Source organism: Microtus oregoni, unplaced genomic scaffold (assembly GCF_018167655.1).
Source record: "Microtus oregoni isolate MIOR12 unplaced genomic scaffold, Mior012 000023F_ref0000262, whole genome shotgun sequence".
NCBI lineage: Eukaryota > Metazoa > Chordata > Mammalia > Rodentia > Cricetidae > Microtus > Microtus oregoni.
In genome coordinates this window covers 24,793,573-24,815,604 of record NW_024543082.1, presented here as the reverse complement: position 1 = coordinate 24,815,604, position 22,032 = coordinate 24,793,573, and the positions used below count along the sequence as shown (strand labels likewise).

General features: G+C 44.7%; 1 protein-coding gene across 3 annotated transcripts in view; it reads right to left on the bottom strand.

The window, feature by feature from the left end:
• Positions 1 to 16,300, bottom strand: part of Upk1b (uroplakin 1B) — a 29,101-nt gene extending 12,801 nt beyond the window's left edge. For 2 of the 3 annotated variants that reach the window (XM_041673255.1, XM_041673257.1), the window contains exons 1-5: positions 16,214 to 16,300; positions 4,424 to 4,511; positions 3,189 to 3,389; positions 781 to 855; positions 131 to 253 (exon numbers count right to left, since the gene is read on the bottom strand). In XM_041673255.1, the coding sequence (XP_041529189.1) occupies positions 131 to 253; positions 781 to 855; positions 3,189 to 3,389; positions 4,424 to 4,492 (468 nt within the window). In that variant the 5' untranslated portion in view covers positions 4,493 to 4,511; positions 16,214 to 16,300. Of the gene's footprint in view, positions 1 to 130; positions 254 to 780; positions 856 to 3,188; positions 3,390 to 4,423; positions 4,512 to 15,478; positions 15,519 to 16,213 lie in introns of all 3 variants that reach the window. The other variant, XM_041673256.1, reaches the window with a different exon arrangement.
• Between the last annotated feature and the right edge of the window lie 5,732 nt (positions 16,301 to 22,032).

The window sequence follows — 22,032 nt, the reverse complement described above, 5'->3', positions numbered from 1 at the left end:
TTTTACATTCCCCCTTCCTCACCAGTACACAAGAGGCCTTGCTGGCCAGGCCAGGGAGGGAAGGCCCTGGAGGCACTGACCCACTCCCACCCACCTTCACGTTCTTTCACCGCAGAGCCACACAGCCTACCTGGAGCATGAGCCTATCCCAGGTCTTGGTCACGCCGTCGTTTTTCCATTTGTCGTCGTTGGTTGGGGGGCTGTTGTTCTGATACCTCACCAGCATCTGCTTCAGGAAGAGGTTGGGTGTGAACTGTAGGGGCAGGGACGACACAAGAGAGAGCATCAGCACGCCTGCTCCCACGAAAGGCAACGTCTTCTGCAGGGCTAAACTCGGACACAGGCACATTTGGCTGGGGCTGCTTTGGGTCTCTATAGAAGAAGAAATCACCGTTGGCTGGTGTAGACAGGTGTTTTAAGATGGTATAGATTAGAGGATTAGTGAGAAATGGAACAAGAAGGATTCTGAATTCTCCCCCAAGGCAGAACATGCAGGAAGGCCACGGCATGGTTGAGTGACGGATGACCAATGCTGGGATCACAGGTTGGGCACTGGGAGCCAGGCTTCCTCACCACCCCCCTTGGAACCTCCCCTCTCTTTTAACTTAGAAACGACAATCAATACTCCCATTCTAGGGTTCTGAGTATTAAATAAAACTCATTAGTTTTAACATGTGTGTATTAGGACGACCAGCACACAGCCAGGGCGTAAAGCATGTCAGCTGCTACAGAGTCAGTGCTATTGTCATTTCTGTTCTGTGCTTTGGGGACCATACTCACAAAGTCTCGCTGTGTCGCTGCTGTGATACAAGATGCCACTTCGAAACCATACACTATGAACATCATAATGAAGTACTGGGAAGGAGCCAGACGAGAACAGAGAGTTAGAAAGGGAATCTCACCACGTGACTGCATATTCATCCAAATGTAATATCCAAGCATGACGCCTTACAAACACTCTTGGACCAGCTGCTTGGAAAGAGGCTAGTGGTAGGCCCTTGGCAGGTGGGTCTTCTCAGTTCTCTGCTTCTCTCTAGAGAAATGACCATTCAGAACTTTCCCATCGGCATCATGAATTTCTATTTTAACATGGGGAGCTAATATAAGCAGTGAAGGGATGTGTGGGTGTTTCAGAGTCTTCGTGTACACACAAATGCCCAGCGTTGTGAATCCCTTCTTAGCGGGAGTCATTTTCTTCACGGACTACGGAAGCCGGAAGCCGGGAAAAGATGACAGAACACGTTCAATGCCTTGTGTCTTTCCCACCCAGGCTAGTCGGTAACGCGCAGGCAGCCTTCCAGCGTGGAGACTCACGGGTGAGCTCCTGTCACAAACCCATGTCCTAGTGAAGGCAGAGCAGAGCTCTCTGGGTGCTGATTACGCTATGCTGAAGGGTGCAGGCTGCAAGGCACTGTGGGAAAGAAAACAGCTCTGCGCAGCCCCGCCCCCAGGGTCTGGCTGGGAAAGCAGAACAGCAGACGCTTTACGACGTGTATTGAGAACTTTATCTCTGCCTCGCACACTGTTATATATGTGTGTTTGCCCTTATGGGAGCCAGTGGCAGAAGACAGGGGACGTTGTCTTCCCTTTTTGGGGGTGTTTGTGGGTTCAAAGGTCAGGACTGTTTATTGCTTTTACTATCTGGCTCTAAAACAAAATAAAACAGAACAAACACAACTACCCCACTGAAAAAATTAGTAAAGGGCCTTCTGGGACACCAGAGGACCCCCGCCCCCCCCCCCATAACTCTCTTCATATTGGCTGTTGTTTTGCTTCTGCCAAGAGCTTTGGTGGATTACAGAATCTCAGGACCCTCTACAATCAGTCCAGAAAAGAGGCATTGGTATACGCATGTCTCCTTCAACTTCACAGAGAGGGGTCTGTTCCCTTCCCCCACTCCCCGCTCAGTTCTCTTGCTTGGTCAGGCACATATGACTGGCCAAGAAGGAGCCCAGGGTGCAGTGGAAATTGCCTTCAAGAAGATCTCCCTCTTCTCTCTGGTGCTCCCTGCCTTTCCCCGTTCTCTCAGAGTGGGTGAGTTTGCCCTGGAACTAACTCACCCAAAGGAAACAGAGAAGGTAAATATTCTGCACTTCCGGGCACTAGGGTGATCACTACCTTAGAGAAGTGAGCCAACCAGCTCCCTAAATGGTTGAGCTTCTTCTATAGAAGTGGGACTCAGGGTGGGAGATTGACTTCAGGGCTAGGGAGGGGTGTGTGGTGAGTGTGTATGTGCCTGTGATCACGGTGCCTTAAACTGATGTCTTGGGGTACAGGAATGGAAGCCAGAGGTCTAGGCCCAAGTAAGAGTTTCTTCCCCACTGGTTAACGTTCATTCCCATTTGCAAAGGCAGAGCATGATCTAGTCAGAGGAGTGTGAAGGGTCGCTCACAACGGTGCCGTTCAGGGTCTTCTGGGGTCCCTGTACTGCAGAGTCAATGACAGTGTGGGCAGTGCAGGCCACCATACAAAAACCATCTGCCTTGAACTCAAAAGTCTCCAGAGAGGTTCTTGTCTGCTTTGAAAAATTCACGCCTACTTCGTAGTCTGTATCTCAACACACCTCTATCTGACCGATAGTAAAACAACACTTAAAATGAGCTATTGTCAGGGGGAAAATAAAATCTAACAAAAAGCCCCCCCCCCCCGGCCCCGGATTTTTCTCCTGTTTGTGTCATTCCTGGCTGTGAATGTTGAGCTCGTGCAGACGGTAGCTGGAGGAGAGCGCATCTGTGCACAGTCAGCTGGACCACCCATAGCTGCTGTCTCCATTTGCAGTGCTTTTTACGAGAATCCGAACTTGCAATTATGGAGGACATCTTTGCCTCCTGCACGGAAGATCTTGCAGCAGGGGATCTCCATGGTTTTTTGTTTTGTTTTGTTTTTGTGGTTTTGTTTTTACCACTCACCTGGAACTCATTTTTTTTTTCATTTAGTGAAAACCAAACCTCTGTGCTCAATGGAGAAGAAACAGTTCATCGAGGGCTTTGGACTTACTGTGCCGTCAAGGATCACCTTGAATTTTGGATCATCCTGCCTCTGCCTACGGAATGCTAGGATTGTAGCTGTGCAGTGCCGTACCCAAGTAATACGGCGCTAAGGTTTGAACCCAAGACTTTATGTGTGCTAGGCAGGCACTCAACTAACTGAGCTACACTTCCAGCTCTCAGAGTGCTGTGAGGTCTTACCGCCAAGAGCATTTTCCTGTTGGACTTCATAATCCCTACAATGGCAAGAACAGACAAGCAGAAGAGGCAGATGCCCACAAACATGCCAATCCAAGCTGCTCCGTAGATGTCATCGTTGTTGGTGGCTTCAAGCAGCGGGTAGAGACTGTGTTGGTCAGATACAAAGAAGATGCACTCTGCAGTTAGGGCGATGCCACACATCTGTAAACAAGCCATGAGAGGATCTGTCAGGCTGGTGACCAAGAGCAAGGCACTGGGGAAGGGAATGGGGGCAGGGTACGTCCTAGAGCCAAGTCCCTTCCTTTACAGGGGCTTTATGCAATGGATTCCTCATTGCCAGGAGACCCAACAACTATTTGTACCTTGCTTCCTTTTCATATGCCCTCTGTCTTTGATGCTTTATTCCACATTTCACTCTGTCTGCTTATGATTTGGGAAAAGGTTTAGGTAGTCTCAGACCATCCATAAAGCCCCATGTGATATGACCCACTCAGACAGTGTCTTCTTGTATGAAAGTCATTTCCCTATCCTGTCCCAATGCAAATCTTGCTTTCAATACTTGAAATGGCCTGGCCTTTGTCACAGTGGTTCTGGAAGCTTAGCCACTGTCTTCCTACTGCTCATATTCTATGGATGACGAATTAAGGTCCCGAATGATGGCGGCTCATCCACAGCTATACACAGAGAAGTAGAGACAGAACTGAGTCAAGGACTAGCTCTCTCTACTCCTTGACTAGTGTTCTTCCCTTCTCCTCATGTCCACGCTGTTTGGGTTTTGAGCCACTATCACACTCCGTACAGAAAAAACATCTGTCCCAGCATCTTCAATAGCACAGTCTCCAAGTCAGGCCAAGGTGAAACTGGACAGAAGCATAAAGGGATGCTTAGCAGGTGTGCTTGGCAGGTGTGCTTGGCAGGTGTGCTTGGCAGGTGTGCTTAGCAGGTATGCTTGGATACTGGCCATGGTGAACATGACTCAATATTCATTATGTCTTAGAACTGGAAAGGAAATATCTATTTTAAAGTAGGTCGTGGTGTTCTGTCATAATAGGTCAGTTATATACGGCTACCCTAAGATTCTAGCTAGTGTGTTTCCCTCCACATTTCTTAAGATGAAGGCACTATAAAGGGAGTGGTAATCACACCATTTTCTTAAACTTTCACTTTTAAGTCATCTAAAAACCATACTTACAAGAAGAACACTTTTTTTTTTTTGAAAAACATTCATGACTTACACCGACAATCACGTGTCCAAAGATCAACAGACCCTGGAAGCAACGGACAGTAGAATCATCCTTGGCCATCTTCAGGATTTCCCACAGGCTGGAGACACAGTTAAAAATGTTAGAATTTGGCCGGAGCAGGTAGCAAATACTGCTTCAATTTCTACACTGTCACCAAATCATGACATCACCTATTTCCTTTTTGTCATCCAAATCAAGGTCATGTGAGCTTTTAGTAACAGTGGAAATCTGGTATCCTAGGTCAGCAATCACACGAAGTTTATGAAGATAAATATATATATATATATATATATATATATATATATATATATATATATCTCAGAGTCTGACACACCTTTCGGGTGTGAAGGGCACCAGAGTCTCATTCTGAGAGGAGTAATGAGAGTCTTCAAGGTCACCAGGGGCACAAAGAGAAGACCTGTCTTGGTGATGACACACACTGAGAGTCCCTGGTATTGGCTCTGCCATCCTTGGACAAGGCCAACTTCAACCACAAGTAAACAAAGAGAGTTGGCTGAGGTCCCTATGGCCTGTGGGTTGATGTTAAATATTTTGTTATCCTAAAAAAACACAGGTTGTACATAATGAAGCTTCCTGTAGTGCAAGAGACATGCAGGGAAGAGGAACGTTTAGCTCCACTGGGCACTCCTCTAGCGACTTCTCGTGCCTATCAAAGTCCCAGAACCCAGCTAGATGTGAGCGAGGAGGAGGTTCTTCTGCACATCAGGAAATCAAAGCCTAACTAACTGGTAAAGTGGTACCTCCGAGGCCACACAGACCAGCGATGGCAGAGTCGATTGCATCTTTGGTCTGTGTGACTCTGAGGCCCACACTCTTCCCTGCTGCTTGCACTAGCTCCTAGAAACTATTTATACTATTTATGCCAGATGGAGCTAAACATGGAGCTCATGTCTCCTTGAGGATTCTCTGGAAGGAACGCAAGGTTAAGTGTTTGGGTCAATCATTTTGGCTTCTGCACTTGAAATGCTTTGAGAAAAGCTGTTCGCATGCCTCAACACTTTAACCAATTGACACTCCAAATCTAAAGGTATTAAATGATACAGTTTGCATGTTGGGGCATGTAAAGATGCATGAACAAGGTTCTTACATTCTAAGGTTATGTTCTGGGAGAGAAACTAAGTTCTCAAGTAGTTATAATATGTAAGTGGATGACTAAATACATGAGTGGGGTCTGGGCGTGAAAGACTCCAACCTAGCTGATTACAGAGCCAGCATTTGGATCAGCAGAGGAGAGAGCAGTAGGATGTGTAGGAGGAGAGTGAGATGGGCTGTAGACATTCCAAGGATAGGGAAATTCAGGGAGTAGATTCAGAAGAGCAAAGTGAAGACCAGAGAGCAAGCTCGCCAGTTTGGCTGAACTCCCCGTTTGTTGTGAACAGGATCTGTGGGGAGGCGCATCTCGCTTTCGTTGCTTTGTTTCTCCCCTCCCTGCCTTTCTTTTTAGAATCATGTGTTTTTGTGTTTCTGCATGAGTGTATGTCGCATGTATGTGGATGCCTGTGTACACCCGAGGCTTCGGATCCCCTGGAGCTGGAGTTACAGGCTATTGTGAGTCACCTGATGTGGGTGCCGGGAAGTGAACTCAGGCCTTTTAGAAGAACAATTTGTGCTCTTAACTGCTGAACCATCTCCTCCAGCACTAGTCTTTTATTTGACTCTGGCCTTGGTAAATCTTGCACTATAGGCATGTATTAATAGCCTAAGTAATTTAAACATCCCTAGTTCGTTCGTTCGTTCGTTCCTTCCTTTCTTCCTTCCTTTCTTTCTTTCCCTTGAAGGCTGTGAAAATTGAAAATTTAAGGAGTTAAAAATTTATGAATGTTTTTAGCTCCGGGTTTGGCACACACACTCAATCATTGTTTGTCAAAGAAACAGAAGAATCTGGGCCCTTGTTACACCATCTTCCGACCCCACCCAACCTCTGGAGTTTCTTTTTAGAAATGCTATCTTTTCAGGGAGGGGAGCAGAGAAAAATGTAGAGCTCAATGAAAATCAATAAAAAAGAAATGCCTTCTATTTATCTGGAGTAATCGTTCCACATCATAAGGGTAAAGCCTTGCAGTGTCTAGAGGGCTCCACCAGGAAGAATCTAACTGGTACAGCCGGATTAGCTGCATTGTAAAACATATTATTGGCATGCACGGACATTAACCCTGACCAGTTAGGCTGCTCTCTAAACTAGACACACAAATAAATGGACTTTGAAAGATAGAAATTCAAATAGAAACAGAGAGTAAAAGGACAAATATCTGGAAAGGCCAAGTCCAATATCGTCCCTGCCCTGCAGGGTATCGAGTCGGTGGCCATTTGTCACACAGCAGTCTCTTGATAGTGGTGAGTGGGGCTCAAAGAACAGAGAAGAGAAAGTTTCTTCTTTCAGGGAATCTGAAGTGGGACTATAGCAACATGGATTCTAATGGCACATTAACTGGACCCAGTCCTAACAGAGGGGAAGTTGTGAGAGGTGAGGAGAAAAAAGAAGGGACCAGAGAGATGCTCAACAAGGGGTCTTAACTGGTCCAGAAGGAAGCTGAAGGCTCCTGAGCAAGGGATGTTGCCCCAGTGCCTGACTATGCTTTCCCAGAGATGCTCTTGTCATCAAGTTCTTGAAGTGGGTAGATACTGTTTAGCTTCTTGGCTAAGATCAGGTAGAACAAGAGGCAAAGAACAAATCAGTGCCACATGGGAGAATTCCAAGAGTCAGAATTAGGATGAGAAAATGCAGACCAGGGTGGAGAAGAGAAGGGAGAAGGTAGGCGGCTACTTTGGACAAGAAAGGCACAAGAGAAACCTAGACTGTGGCCTGGTAGGGCCATCTCCTATGGGTTGGTAGCCTGAGAAGGGGCTGCATCAGTAGGCAAGGTATTCTGAGCCTGCTGGCTTTTCCATTTTTTTTTTCAAATAGTAACCTAGAGAGCCATGCTTGTCTTGGGGCTGAATGGATGGGCCAGCAGGTAAGAGTGAGTACTGCCCTTGCAGAGGACCAGAGTCCAGCTGCCCCTGGGTTAGACAGCCCACAAAAGCCCGTGACTCCAGCTCCAGGGGATCCAAGGCCCTCTTCTGGCCTCCAAGGGCACCTGCAAGCTCACCATGTACCCCTCCACTCCCACACACGTAATTAAAAATAAATCACCTTTTTTGCTCTGTTTGGTTATAAAGAAAGCCGTGCTACTCTTGAAATGACCAAAAGGAATTGGAGCTGTCACCTATCAGGCCCCACAGTGCTCTCTATTCTGTGTTAGGCACCTTTGATTCATCTTCTCAACAGACCTAAATGGATATTTTTGCCAAATAGATAAATAAATAAATAAAAATCTGTGCTTGTTTCTTATTGCTATAGTAACAAATTTCCTCAACCTTACAAATGTAATTTCTGGCACTCTGGGGTCAGAAGTCTGAAATGAGAGTCACTGGGTTAAAATCTGTGTTGATTGGGCTGCACTCCTTTTAAAAATTTTAATGTTTTCCATTTTGAGAATTTCATGCATGAGTATTGCCCTTAATCATTCACACTTCCCTCTCCCCTCCAAGTCCTCCTGTGCCTACTTCTCCCTCCCAAATTTATGACTCCTATAGTTATTATTGTTATACACACACAAACACACATGCACACATACGCACCCCTCCTGAACCCATTTAGTGTTACTCCTATGAACATGACGGCTTGGGATTGGATGACCTATCTGGGGGCTGGCCCACAGAGAAAATGGGTTCTCTCAACAGCCATTGACTGCATATAGCTCTTCATCCATGGGTGGGGCTTTGTAAGATTTCCCCCATCCGCATTGGTGTTGTTATGTTGAGCATCCCTATTAAAGAGATCTCATGGAATACACACTCCTTAAGGATCCAGGCAGAGAACCTGCTTCCTTCCATCTTTGCAATGAATAAATTTGGAGAGACTCATTTCCTCAAGACCTTGCTGCCAGAAAGCCCAGGACCCAGAGTCAAATCCAGGTCATCATGACTCTTAAGTTATTCGACACCAGAGTTTAGCAATCCTAGCACAATGCTAACGCTTTAGGTAGAAAAAGAAACGCCTGTCTAGCTTCCCTGACAGCTTGGGGACAAAGAGAACACAAAGAGCCTGTCTTTGCAAAGAACACCAGGCTTCTCCACGTATCCTTCACTACTTTCTTGGCGTAGCCCTTTCACAGGGCATTAACACTAACATTTTCCCACTGTTACCCAGGAAACTGCATAGATATTTTCCAAACCCACAGCTTTCTCTTCTACTCCCTTCTACTTTCTGGAAATAAAGGGTTGCAGTGTGAGATCTGGGAAACCAATGTTTGATAACACTTCCTCAGCCACTTGCGTGTTGTTTTATGGATATAGGGTCTTTCGCAATAGTCTAGCCTGGCCTCAAACATGGGATCTTCCCACCTCAGCTTCCCAAGTGTACCATGCTGCCTGGCTTTGTCTCTTTGTTAGATTAAATACATGTCTGTAACACCCCACAGACAGGCATAGATGTCAAGAGGAAGCCAAATGTGGGCTTCCTGTTGTTTAGTGTGGTGTCCGGTAGTTGCGGTCTAAAAGTGAGCATGCTAGACTTGGCAGCAGTCAAATCTTCCTGTCAAGAGTTACTCTGAGCAGTGACTGACCTTGTTAGTATCTATTTTCTCATTTATAAAATGGCTAGAATACAACTTGCCTCACAGAACTGTTGCAATCATCAAATACTAAGATGGTTTACAAACAAGACAGTGTCCATGATGACCAGGGGATATTTGGAAAGGAGAGGGTCTTGGGTTAAGGGTATTTAATACCCTAACGACCCGTGGAACATAGGAAGGAGGTACTAATGATGACTGGTTGGTCCTACAGTTAAGGGCTCCCAGGGCCAGGAGAATTAGCCATATATCCACTTCCTCATCCCCAACGGGGGCAGCATTCTAAGCTCTGGAAGCCCCACACCCACTACCCTTTTGTGCTTCTTTCTGTTTCTATGATTGGCTTTAAGAGGTAAAAACTTCCCTGGGAAAAGAGAGAAAGCCTGCTAACTGTGCTGGGGTGTGTCTAGTGTCAGGTACCAAGTTGCACGTCTGTCGGCAGGGAGGGTGTCTGTACATTCCGTCAGCATTCCTGTCCAGTTAGCTCTTGCCCTTGTGCCCTGGCCGTTGCTGAACCCTCTGATTCAGATTGTAGCGATGTGGATATGACCTCTGAGGTTGTCTCTTGCACAGGGGATGCTTTCTTTCTCTTTTTGCGTTCTTCTTCTCCGTAAAGGAAGGTTGAATAGAGGAGCAGGGAATCACATAACTTAATTAAGGGAGCCATCTTAGGGTTGGCAAGAGACTTGAACCTTGAGGGGCTCCCAGGTGCCCAGGGCGATGTCCCCAGTTAGCTCCTTGGCAGCTGAGGATAGGGAACCTGAAATGACCCTATCCTATAGCCATACTGAGGAATATCTTGCATATCACTATAGAACCTTCATCTGGCGATGGATGGAGATAGAGACAGAGACCCACACTGGAGCATCAGACTGAGCTCCCAAGGTCCCAATGAAGAGCAGAAGGAGGGAGAACATGAGCAAGGAAGTCAGGACCACGAGGGGTGCACCCACCCACTGAGATAGTGGGGCTGATCTATTGGGAGCTCACCAAGGCCAGCTGGACTGTGACTGAAAAAGCATGGGATAAAACCGGACTCTTTGAACATGGCGGACAATGAGGGCTGATGAGACGCCAAAGACAATGGCACGGGGTTTTGATCCTACTTCATGTTCTGGCTTTGTGGGAACCTAGCCAGTATGGATGTTCACCTTCCTAGACCTGGATGGAGGGGGGAGGACCTTGGACTTTCCACAGGGCAGGGAACTCTGACTACTCTTTGGACTGGAGAGGGAGGGGGAGAGGAGCGGGGGGAGGAGGAGAAGAGTGGGAGGAGGGGGAGGGAAATGGGAGGCTGGGAGGAGGTTGGGAATTTCTTTTTTTTTCTTTCAATAAAAATAAATAAATAAATAAAAATAAAAAAAAAAGAATGGCACATTAGAATCCAGCTGCTGCCTGGGCTGGCATAGCTCACTGAGTTCTTTCTCATCTATAGATGCTGGCAGGAACCCTACAAGGGCACCATCTGGGAGTCTCTAACTGACAAACTTCTTGGTGCCCAGATCTGCCACGTGGGATGTGAATTTAAGTTAATGGCAGGTATCGGTGGCTACATATCCTCTTTGCCAGCACCTTCTCTGTCTTTTTCCAGAGAACCTGGCTTCAGGCTTCTATGTTGAAAGCCCCCACATCCTCAGATGGGTATAGAAAGAGACCCCACTTAGGCCATGTGGTCTCTGATTTATATCTTTAGAGACCCTGTCATGTTGTTTGTCTCTGATCCTGGCCTGAACGTTTCTCGGAGCCCCCACCATGCTGTTGCCTCTGCAGGTCTATCTATGACATTAGTAACTTTTCCAATAAACCTTTTTTTTTGTTACCCCCCCCCCCCCATTCCCTCAGTGCCTCTCTTGAACCCCTCTCCCCACTCTGAAACTTTTTACTGTTAGTATCTCCTACACAGGGCTTCCTGCATATTATAATAAGAGTCTCCCAGATGGAAAGCATTGTTTGCTGCTATATTTGTTCCAGCCCCAGAATGGCATAGTGTTCGACACACAGGAGGGAGTCAATTATTTCTCTAAATAAAAGAAAAAGTAAACAAATGTTTGTTTGTAGGAATGAGCATGTAACTGAATGTGTGAATGACTGATTTGCCTAGAGCCTGTTGCTGAATAGGTTAAGGAAGAGAGAGAAGCAGAGATATGGGCTCAGGATAAATCTTGCTTTGAGTTTTGGTTTAATCACGTAGCTCTGTTACCCCAGGACTCTGGTTGAGCCTTATCTGTTAATGAGAATTGTAAAGCCCAGTATCAAGAGTTCTGTAAAAATTAAGTGAGAATTTGCAAAGATCTCATACCATATTGGCTGCCTAGCCAATCTTAATTTTCTTGGTTTTTGCCTCAGCTTCTTGAAGCAGACAGACCAGATCTAACAAGTCAGGAAACATCGAAGGCAACCAAAGCAGTGGCTTCATTAAAAAAACAAAATAAAACAACGTAGCCATCATTTCAAAGGAAACAAAGATATATGATTTCAGTATGGACTCTAATATATTTGAACAGATCAAAATGATCGTCTTCAGCTGGAAGGGGAGTGGGGAGTCTGTGACCTCAGAGCATCCCGCTCTCCATCTTGTCCAAGACTAGGGTTCTTGGACTAACAGGAAAGATGTAAGCAGATCCCAATGCTCAGAAGGCAATCACCCAGAGGATTTATGGAGTGTAGTTAAAAAGCCCCGGCCACAACAGAAGTTGACAGCATGCTGTCTCTGTGCAAAGGGGCCCTGATTCAACGCGGGATGTCTAGAAATTGTTCCCGGAGCATGGACAGGTGAACTTGCTTCTGTCATACACAGCCAGAAGGCTCTCTGGGAAAAGACTCACTCCTGGTACTGAGAGAGAAGGTGACAGTATTTGTGCGAAGGCTCATGTATGCCTGGAGGCTGGGATTTGCTCAGTGGGTAGAGTGCTTGCTTCCCCATACAGTGCCCTGGGTTCCATTCCATGCACCCAATAAAACCAGATGTGATACGCTCCTATTATCTCAGCACCGGGAAGCAGAGGCAGGAGAATCAAAGACCAAAATCTTCCTCAACTACAGAGTGAGTTCCTAGTCATCCTGGGTATGTGAAACCCTATTTCCAAAATAAACAAATTCTGGAGAAAAGGGCTGACTGGTACATGTTTTGGCTTAAAACCAAAAGGTTTGATGAAGTTCTATTTTGAGAGTTATTTTTAGTTTTTTTTAAAAACCCTTTTATTCTTATTTTATGTGTGTGGGTGTTTTGTCTGCATGTCTGTCTGCGTACCATGTTTGTGCCTGGTGTTCACAGAGTCCAGAAAGGTCAGATCCCCTAGGATTGGAGTTACAGACAGATGTGAACTGCTGTGTTGTTGTTGGGAACAGAACTGAGGTCCTCTTTATGTGAAGCCAGTGATTTTAACCACTGAGCCATCTCTCCAGTCCCCTGGTAGGTATGTTTTAAAAGACACTATGAAAGTCTTCCCTTTCCAAGAAGAGAAAGAAGTACGGAAGAACAAATGGACATTTCTCCGCACACAGAATACGTTTGATAAAGAAATGCAGAATATACTTCTTGTGAGGGTTGATTAAATATTTTTTAGGAAGATTTATTTATGTCATGTGGGTGAGTCTTTTGTGTGCAAGTATGTATGCACACCGTCTGCATGCCTGGTGCCCTCTGACGTCAGAAGAGGGTGTCAGATGTTGTGACACAAGATGGGTGGATGTGGGCCACCGTATGGGTACTGATCATCCGACCTAACCTGGGTTTTCTGAAAAAAGCCTCAAGTGTTTTGAACTGCCTGAGCCCTCTCTCCTCTTCCTGTGATGGCTAATAATATGTGTCAACTTGGGGAGGACCTGGTGCCTAGATTTTGTTTGTTTTGTTTTCTTGCCTCAAAATACCAGTCTAGGTATTGCTATGAAAACTCCTTCATTCAGACGTAACATTTAAGTTAGTAGACTATTTTTTTTTTTTTTAGATGAGGTCTCACTATGTATCCCAGACTAGAATTTGTGATTCTCCCACCTCAGCTTCCCAAGTGCTGGATTAAAATGTGCACCACCGCACCTGACACATCAGAAGAGTCTGAATAAAGTGGCTCGGCCTCTATCACACGGAAGGCCTTCCCAGATAATGGAAGGCTGTCAGTGCAGACGCTCATGTTCTCTGGAGAAACAGTAGTATCTCTTTCTAAAACCACAGCACAGAAACCCAGCCTGAGTTTCAATCTGAGAGATCAATCTGAGAGTTTTTAGGTTGCCATCTGCTCTGCAGACACACTGTTAGCCAAAAATCACACAATCTAGCAGCCCAGTTAAGATCAAGCTCTTTCTCTCAATAGATCAGCGCACACACACAGAGGGAGGGTGTGTGTGTGTGTGTTGTGTGAATATGGGTATGAGCATGCTATCACCTGTGTACAGAGGTCAGAGGATAACCTGTGGGAGTTGGTTCTCTCCTTCTTCCTTGGGCTCTAAGAATTGAACTTAAGTCACCAGACTTGCTAGGCAAGTGCCTACCTGAGGAGCCATCCTATCTGCCCTAATGTGTCTTCTTTTCAAGATGTCGTTTACATTCATTTTTAAAATTGAGAGGCTTTAACTCCCTTGCCATTGACCCCACTTTTATCTCACAGTTAAGGGAATCTTGCACCCCAAACCACCTTCCCACCCCACCCCCACCCCCTGCTCACTCTTCTCCTCTCTTCCCTTTAGTACATGAAATGCCATAGATACAGAATCACCTCTTGGATCCTGGTTAAAATGCAGAAACATCTAGAAGAAACACAGTGAGTCTCATGAGCCATCAACAGCCATGCCTCACGGTGAGTGATTTTATTATATCTTTCTTCTTACTGATCTTCACAGGGAGAAGAAAAGTACTGCCTGAAGGACACAGACCCCAAACAAAAGTATGACTTAAAAAGACAAACCTCCCTTGCTAAGCCTGGAATCTCAGGCTGGGAGTGGTGGCTCATGTCTGTGTCTGCAATTCCATCCCTCTGGGGCCAAGAGAGGAGGGCTCTGAGTTTGAAGCCAGTCTGGGCTACATTATGAGAGACCCTGTTTCAAAACATGAAACAAGGCTGGGGATGTAGCTCAGTGGCAGTGTACCTGCCTAGCAAAACGTAAAACAACAATGACAAAAAGAAAAGGTAAAGAGAGGGAGGGAGAGGAGGGAAAAGAGGGTGGCACACACACACAGAGGGAGAGAGAGAGAGAAGAGAGAGAAAGAGAAAGAGAGAGAGAGAGAGAGAGAGAGAGAAAGAGAGAGAGAGAGAGAGAGAGGAGAGAGAGAGGAAGAAAAAGAGCTAGTGTGCACGGGAACACGGGCACACCTGCGGCTTGGGTCTTTCTCTCTGGATAGTTGACTCCCAGAGATGTGACATGTCCTCTCATCTTGTCTTCTATTGAACGCCCAGCATTAGAGGCTGGCTCACAGTCATGACTTTCTGAAGCTCTTCATATCATTCTCATATACCACTTCCCCCACCATGGGAAGTACTCTACCTGGAAGTACTAGAAAAGAAACCGGTAGGTGGGGCGAGTTACATAAGTGTCCTACAGTAGCAGAAGCAGAGAAATAGCTGTGTACACTAGCAGTGATGGCACTGTCGGCTGACTGTGTGCCTCACCTTGCATGTTTCCATGTGGGGGGGCCCGTGAGCCCCACCCTATTGAAGAATGTCCAAGTGACCCGGCATCTCCATGATTTCATTGCTCAACACCCTGGGAGGCCCTTTGCTTTTAGAAGCACTGATTTTTAAGAGGTTGAAAATGTATTTCTTTCTTTTATTCCCCTGTTCTTGTGCCTTCTTTAAGTTTGTTTTCTTATGAAGTTATTCATACCTGGGGTGTTGATACCTTCAGACACGCTGGATAGGTTTAAGAACAATTGCTCACTAAACAACAATGTCCAAAGCAGGAGAGAGGTGAGGCTCACCTACCACTCATGAGATTGTCTTTTCAAGTTCATTACCTCTTCTACTTACTCAAGTTTCTGGCACCAGAGAATACACAAACCACACCTCAAACTCATGCTAGAGAAATTTGGATTAGGAAAATGGGAGGGAGGAAAGAAAAGAGAGGGTGAGAAAGAGAAAGACGAAGCAGGACCCTCCTCATCTGTGTGGTCTCTGTCCCAGTTAGGAAGCTGTGGCTCGTCAGGTTTGTGCGCAGCCTGCAGGGCCATCAGGCCCGGATTCCAGTGGATTCTGGGCTTGATTGATGTTGTTCCTCGGAATGTAAGCAAGGGTGAGAAAAGAAAATTTGATGTTTCACTTACTTTTTGCCTAACTGGTGCCTAACTTCTCTTGCTAAATGTTTATGAGTCTTTCTCGGTAGTTAAAAATATAGGAAAGTTGATTTCGGAAGCCTAGTATAGCGCAAAGCAAAATAATGTGCTGTAAGGGGAAGGGGGAAAAGACATTATTACACTTACTAGGAAGATGAACCAAAAGGAGAACTACTTCCTCAAGGACCTAGGAAAAGCACAGCAACCACATTACCTGTCAAAATAAAATACTGCACAGGCAGAAAGCATATTGCCTCCTTGCCTGCTGTGCTTATCAGTTCTCCCAGCAAGAAACAGCCAACAACCAAGTGCCTTGACTTTTTATAAAGACCTTAAAATTAATCCAAATTCATAAATGTTCTTAAAAATGCCTAAAGCTACTGATAAATGAAAATTTAGACTTATAAACAGAATCATAAAAGTATAAACATCTAATAATAATACTAGTGTTACTTGAAACAACTTGTTTGTGTAAAAAATATTAGAACAAAAATATGTGTATCTAAAATCTACCGATCCTGGTGGATCAACTCAGTGGCGAACTGTAAAAATCAGTCTGGTAAAACTGGCCTTGATTAGATAAAACTAATTGGCTGACTTATTCCAGACCACACACCAATCAAAGCAGAACTGTTTAGAGGGAAGACCCGCAAAGAAACTGCCCCACCAATCCTTTCAAGGCTTGTCAGACCAAATGATTTATCAGAAGAATAGGAAACTTTTTGTCAGGTAAGGGGACAAGTAATTATCGAAAGAGAATTTCCCAGAAGAGTTGCAAGATCTCAAACTACAAACAGGACAGACTCATCAAATCCCACATCCCTAGTTCCCAGGAGAGCCCAGAGTGTCCAGTGGGCTTCTCTGAGACGTTCCAGTACTTACACAGTGGCTGTTGGGTGGTCTCTGCTCCTCTTGCCTGCTGGTTCTGGGATCCACCAGCTCACTCTGCAGTGCACACCAGCCCAAGGTGCTTTTCTACCCCACTGACTTCTCTGGAACTGCAGTCCCAGGGAAGGGTGGTCTGTGATTGGGAGGAGACATCTCACATGGGCTGAGCCTGCTGCTGCCTGAACCTGCCCGGCTGAGCAGGAAGCATTGTGGGCAGATTTCTGCTGCTTTGGAATGTGCATCTCTGATGGAGAGGTCAGCTTTTCTCCTTGAATACAAACTCGGGATTTTTGTGTTTAGTTGATTTTTTTTTTTTGCTTGATTGAATCATTAACTTCTAAGCTTTTGCATAGTGAAGAAGGCTGATCATTCTCCCTTCTCTCTTTGCTTGCAGTGTCAGGACCAGGTTCAATGTCTGTAGCCACAGGTTATATTCTCAGGGACAGTAAAGACTTAAGTAATGTTCATATGGTGAGTAGTACAGCAACTCGTAGAGGAGAAGAAAGTTAGAAACATATGGAGAAACATAGAGATACGATCAAGTAATTATTTGATGTCTAACCAGGTCCTTCCTTTCTCTTCTCTTTGTCCCTTCCTTAAGGACCACTATGAATTATATATACACAGCATGAACAATATTGCTTTTAGTGGGTAAATAGCAGCACATAGCCTAGCTAGCACTGAGGAGTAAGTAAAGGCAGGGATAGTAGAAAGGACTGGACACTTTAATCAATGGACTTGGGAGTTTCTCACAGGTTAGCACCATCTCTTCACAGGCCATGCTCTTCTTCTTACTCAAGGAACAGAGTTAGAGCATGGTTTGCTCATCGGGGTGTGCCCTGAGATCCAGGCCCATAGAGACTCAAGCACATCATAGGCGGGACAGCCTCAGACCGTGCCCTGGCAGCTTTGAGGGTGAAGGCCTGTCTGAACTCTGCACTGGGTGCCTCCATGATCTCTGTCTTAAGGCGAGGGTCACCCAAGAAAACAGATTTTCATAGCGGAGACCTATTCCTGAGCAAGGCTGAGGAACCCTTCTCACTTGCTCTTACATTCCTAGAAGTGCTGAACATTTCCAGTGCTTACAACTGAAGCTGTTTTCCTTTACACCACCTTGTTCGTATCACAGATGGAGAGACAGCTGCCTATTTGCTACGTCATTTTAATGAATGCATTGTACTCTGCTTTATGAATTTGAAACCATCTCCCTGGCTGAAAATCCAGTTCATTAAAAAAGTTCCCGTTGTTATAATAATGTTGCAGAAAACATGGGATTTTAAATGCTCATCATTTCCTTAGTAACATTATTAAAATTTAAATTTGTGCCCAAAGGCTACGTTTATTTTTAAAATATTTTGACTTATGAGCATTTCAGAGATGTTGTAAAATGATTGTTTCCTGGAACAGTGTAAGTCCCCATTTCTCTTCATCTTTAGGTACTATCTTAAGACAAAAAGGCATTAAAACAGTCTTCAACTTTTTAAAATTTCTCTTTCTTTTGTCAGTCACAGGCTCTCATAAGCAAATGTCTTAATTTTATATTGCTCATATGACATGGCCAAGGCAGCCTCTAAAATAAAGCACTTAATTGGGCTCATGGTTGCAGAAGGTTGGAGTCCATGACCATCATGGCAGACAGCCCGGCAGCAGGCACACAGGCATGGCACTGAAGTTGTAGCTGAGAGCTAAATCTGACCTGCAAGCAGGAGGCACAGTGATTTAGAGATTAGGAGTGACGTGGGTTTTTGAACCCTCAAAGCCTACCACCAATGACACACCTCTCCCAGTAAGGCCACACTCCCAATCCTTCCCAAACAGTTCCAACAACTGGGAACCAAGCATTCAAATATGTGAGCCTGTGTGGACCATTCTGATTTAATCCACCACAGTCAATTTTCTTCCATGTTCTTGGCCATCTTCTATAAGTGCAGTGTGTGTAGTCTTACCAGTTAAGCTGAGGAAGGCTTGATACATTTTTGAGACTACTGGTGCACTATGTATATTGCAATTATTAATTTTTTCAGATATTATAGATGAAGCTGCTTATTCATTTCCTGACTGTTCAGACATGAAATAAGCACATAGAAACTGTATTAATTAAAACACTACTTGTCCTATTAGTTTATGCATATTTTTAACTAGCTCTTATATCTTAAATGAACCCATTTCTGTTAATGTGTGTATCGCCATGTGGTTGTGGCCTATGGTTAAAGTTCCATCCAGTGTCCTGTGTCTGTCTCCTGTGGCAGCTATGTGGCTTCTCCCTGACTCCATTTATTCTCTCTCTAAATCTTTTCCAGCCTGGCTATATTCTGCTAAGCCATTGGCCAAAAGCAGATCTTTATTAGCCAATGGCAATAAAACATATTTACAGCATACAGAGGGGAATTCTATGTCAAGTTACCTTTTGGCTTTTTAGTTATCCTATAAGTATTGCTTACTTATGTCAATTATATATAGCTTCTTAATGATATCTGATTTTGGCATTATATTTAAAGGCTTTTAAACTCAAGATTTCATATTATCCTACTTTTCTACTTTATTTTATCTAGTTAATCACTGTTTTATCTATTTGACTGTCTTTTTCTATGTGTGTTTGCTATTATGTGTGTCAAAAGGTATTATATGATGTGGGCTAGATCATATACTTATACATATTAAATAGTAGCAACAGTAACATCATCTGGATTAATTTACTGCAATGTCATTGTATGTACTTGACCCATGAATACCTGGGCAATTCTGTGGTTTGACAATTATCCTCACATTTTTATTATAAAAATTTGACAGAAACTTTTCCTATGAAACTCTCTAAACTTGGTACCATTTCTGGAGGTATAGTTCATCCACCGAGAGGTTTTGTAGTGGGGAAGTTTTGGTGATGACCATTGTGATGACTAACATGACTGTAATGGTCATCAGAAAAGAGAGGCCCCCAGTGGCTCATAGCCACAGGTCAAAACCACAACTCTCTCTGAGCTTTACCCTCACAGTGTTCCTAATTAGATATTTCTCTTCCCACAGCCTCACATGGCTGACATGAAGATGAAAGTATAGTTATAGCTCCCGAGACACAGGTACCCTGGAACAACACTTGTCTACGCCGCTATGCACACAGATATCAGAGAAGACAGAGCTCCAGGCATAGTTGTACTTACATGTGCTCATCTGTGCCACAAGGTAGAGAAGTAGGCGGGGGCTGAATAGAGTTAAGATAGGGCTATGTAAGAGCAAAAGAAGATGGGCGAGAATGGCTAAATAAAGGCAAAAATGGGCTACCAAAGGGTTTCTAGAGTTGGGGAGTGAGATGGGGAGACTCTCAGGAATGGGGGGAATAGAAAGATATTTCTAGAAGACTTGAACATTGCTGTTCTGAATTTCACAGCTTTTTTTTTTATCATTTTTTTCTGTTTTCCAGCAAGCTTAAAAATGTTAACCTCCAAGCTTTTATATAAAAAAGTATTAAAATACGTTATATCTCACAAAATTCATCTCTTGGAAACATTTCTCATCCCAACTGACATGTGCTGGTCTCCGTCTACACCACGACCTTTCCTGTTCTAGAGATTTAACGACGTGAAATCATCTATGTCTTTACTTAGGCCTGTTTGTGTCACAGTCATGCGTTCTGGATTCCACTCTTTCATTGCCGAGACACACCACTGTGAGCGGACACACCACCTTTCCATTTTAAATTTAACAACTGCAGAAGTAGCACACACCATTCGCTGCACTAGTTGCGCTAAGTGTACAGTCTGGGAGTGTGAAAGACATGCGCATTCTCATGCAACAAGTCTCCAGATTTCTCCATCTTCCAAACAGACGAGTTGACTCTTCAAGTGGCTTCTAATTCTTTTGCTCTCCTTCAGCTCCCAATACCCACAGTGTGCTTTCAGCTTCTTCAAATTTGGATATTTATAAATATGTTAAGTACTAATTATTGACATCGATGTAATTAATACTAACAATTGATAATTAATATTAATTATTTAATAATATTGATGAACATTAAGTAAAATCATACATTTCATCTCTGGCTGATCTTAGTGAGCTCAACACTCTCAAGAATCATCTAGACCAGAACATAGCTGTAGCATTTTACATCTCCACGAGTAGGATATAGGGGATTTAATTTCTTTCCACTTCTACCAATACTTGCCACTGTCTCACCTTTTGACCGCAACCATTCTGCTAAACAAGACGCGTTGCTTCATTGCGACTCTCACATTTCTTTAATTGCCAATGATGCTCAAATTCCTCTTAATGAGGCTTATGCATTGCCCACTGTGCTAAGGGACAGGGAAACAAAATCTTTAAATAGCAGAGGGGAGGGTTGGGGATGTTGGTCAGCTGGCACAGTGCTTGTTAGTCACGCAGGAAGCTCTGGGTTTGATCGCCAGGACTTCACAGAACTGGGTGTGGTTATATACTTATAATTCCATCATTTGGAAGGTAGGGATAGAAGTCTCAGAAGTTCAAGATCATCCTTGGTTACAAAGCAACTTTGAGGCTAGCCTGGGCTACATGAGACCCTGCCTAGAAGAAAGAAGTAGCGAGGGAGGGAAGTGGGAGAGGTAGGGGGAGGAAGGGAGGGAATGCGGAAGCTCAGGGAAAGAGAAGATTTGGTTTTTGCCACTGTGAGGAAATCAGTGACAAAAGTGAGGGGGCCCATTGCTCAGGTCCAATCAATATTACTCCTATTGATAAGAACACTTCTGATACAACATTGCTAGTTACTGTTCTAGGCACGTTCTTATATATTTCCTTGAGAATGGCAGGCCTGGAGATAGAGAGGGTAGAGGGCTTGTCTAGCATGCCCAAAGCCCTGGGTACCACAGGATCACAGCATGGTGACATACACCTATCAGCCTCTGCACTTGGGAGGCAGAGGCAGGAAAAGCTCAAGCCCGAGGTCATTCTAAACTGTGCAGCTGTACAGCCTGGATTACTTAAGTTTCCATCTCAAAACAAAGTCATACTTGAGACACAACTCATAGCCCTGTGGGTAATTCTTTTCACAGCCGTCCTGGAAAGCTTCCTTCAAGAAATCAGGTCTTTCAAGCCAAGTGTGATGTCACGTGCCTTTAATCCCAGTACTTGCAAGACAGAGGCAGAGGCAGATGGATTTATGTGCGTTTGAGGTCAGTCTGGTCTACAGAGCGAGTTTCAGGACAGCCAAGGCTATGTACATAGACAAACCCTGTGTGAAAAACCAAATAAAATAAAATAAACTATGTGTTCGAATCTCAGTTTACTCCCCACTGAGACTTTCGGCCCCCACTTTTTTTCTACGTGGCGACTCTGTCCTCTTTGTATCTAGTCATAGAGGGCAAATTCCAAACCCCTGCCTCCTGCACTGCACTTAGATTTCCGCACTGAGTGCTTACTTCTGGCCTGGGGGACCTACTTCCTGCCACTTAGGAGCGGCTGCTGATTAATCTCCTCTTCAGATGCCTTTGTATAGAGCACCTGAGTCGCGACATGGGAAGTGTTGTGCGCGTGGTTCTTCCTTCTCAGGTGACTGCTCACAGAAGACATCACAGCCCGCTCATCCCCGTTGGTCCACCGCCTCACGAAGGGAGGTCACAGATGGGAGGTCACAAAGGCTGTGGAAGGCATCGGAGATAAACTGAGGGCGTGGTCGCAGCTGTCGGAGTGGTTGGATCAGAGGTGCTCCACCTGTAGAAACTTGGTCAAACTATCTAATACTTGGGCCAGACATAAAAACCCCTAAATTTAGTGCTTTAAAGTTAATTTTATTTATGATTATTATTGTGTTGTGGCATGTGTAGGGTGTATGTGTGGGGAAGGTC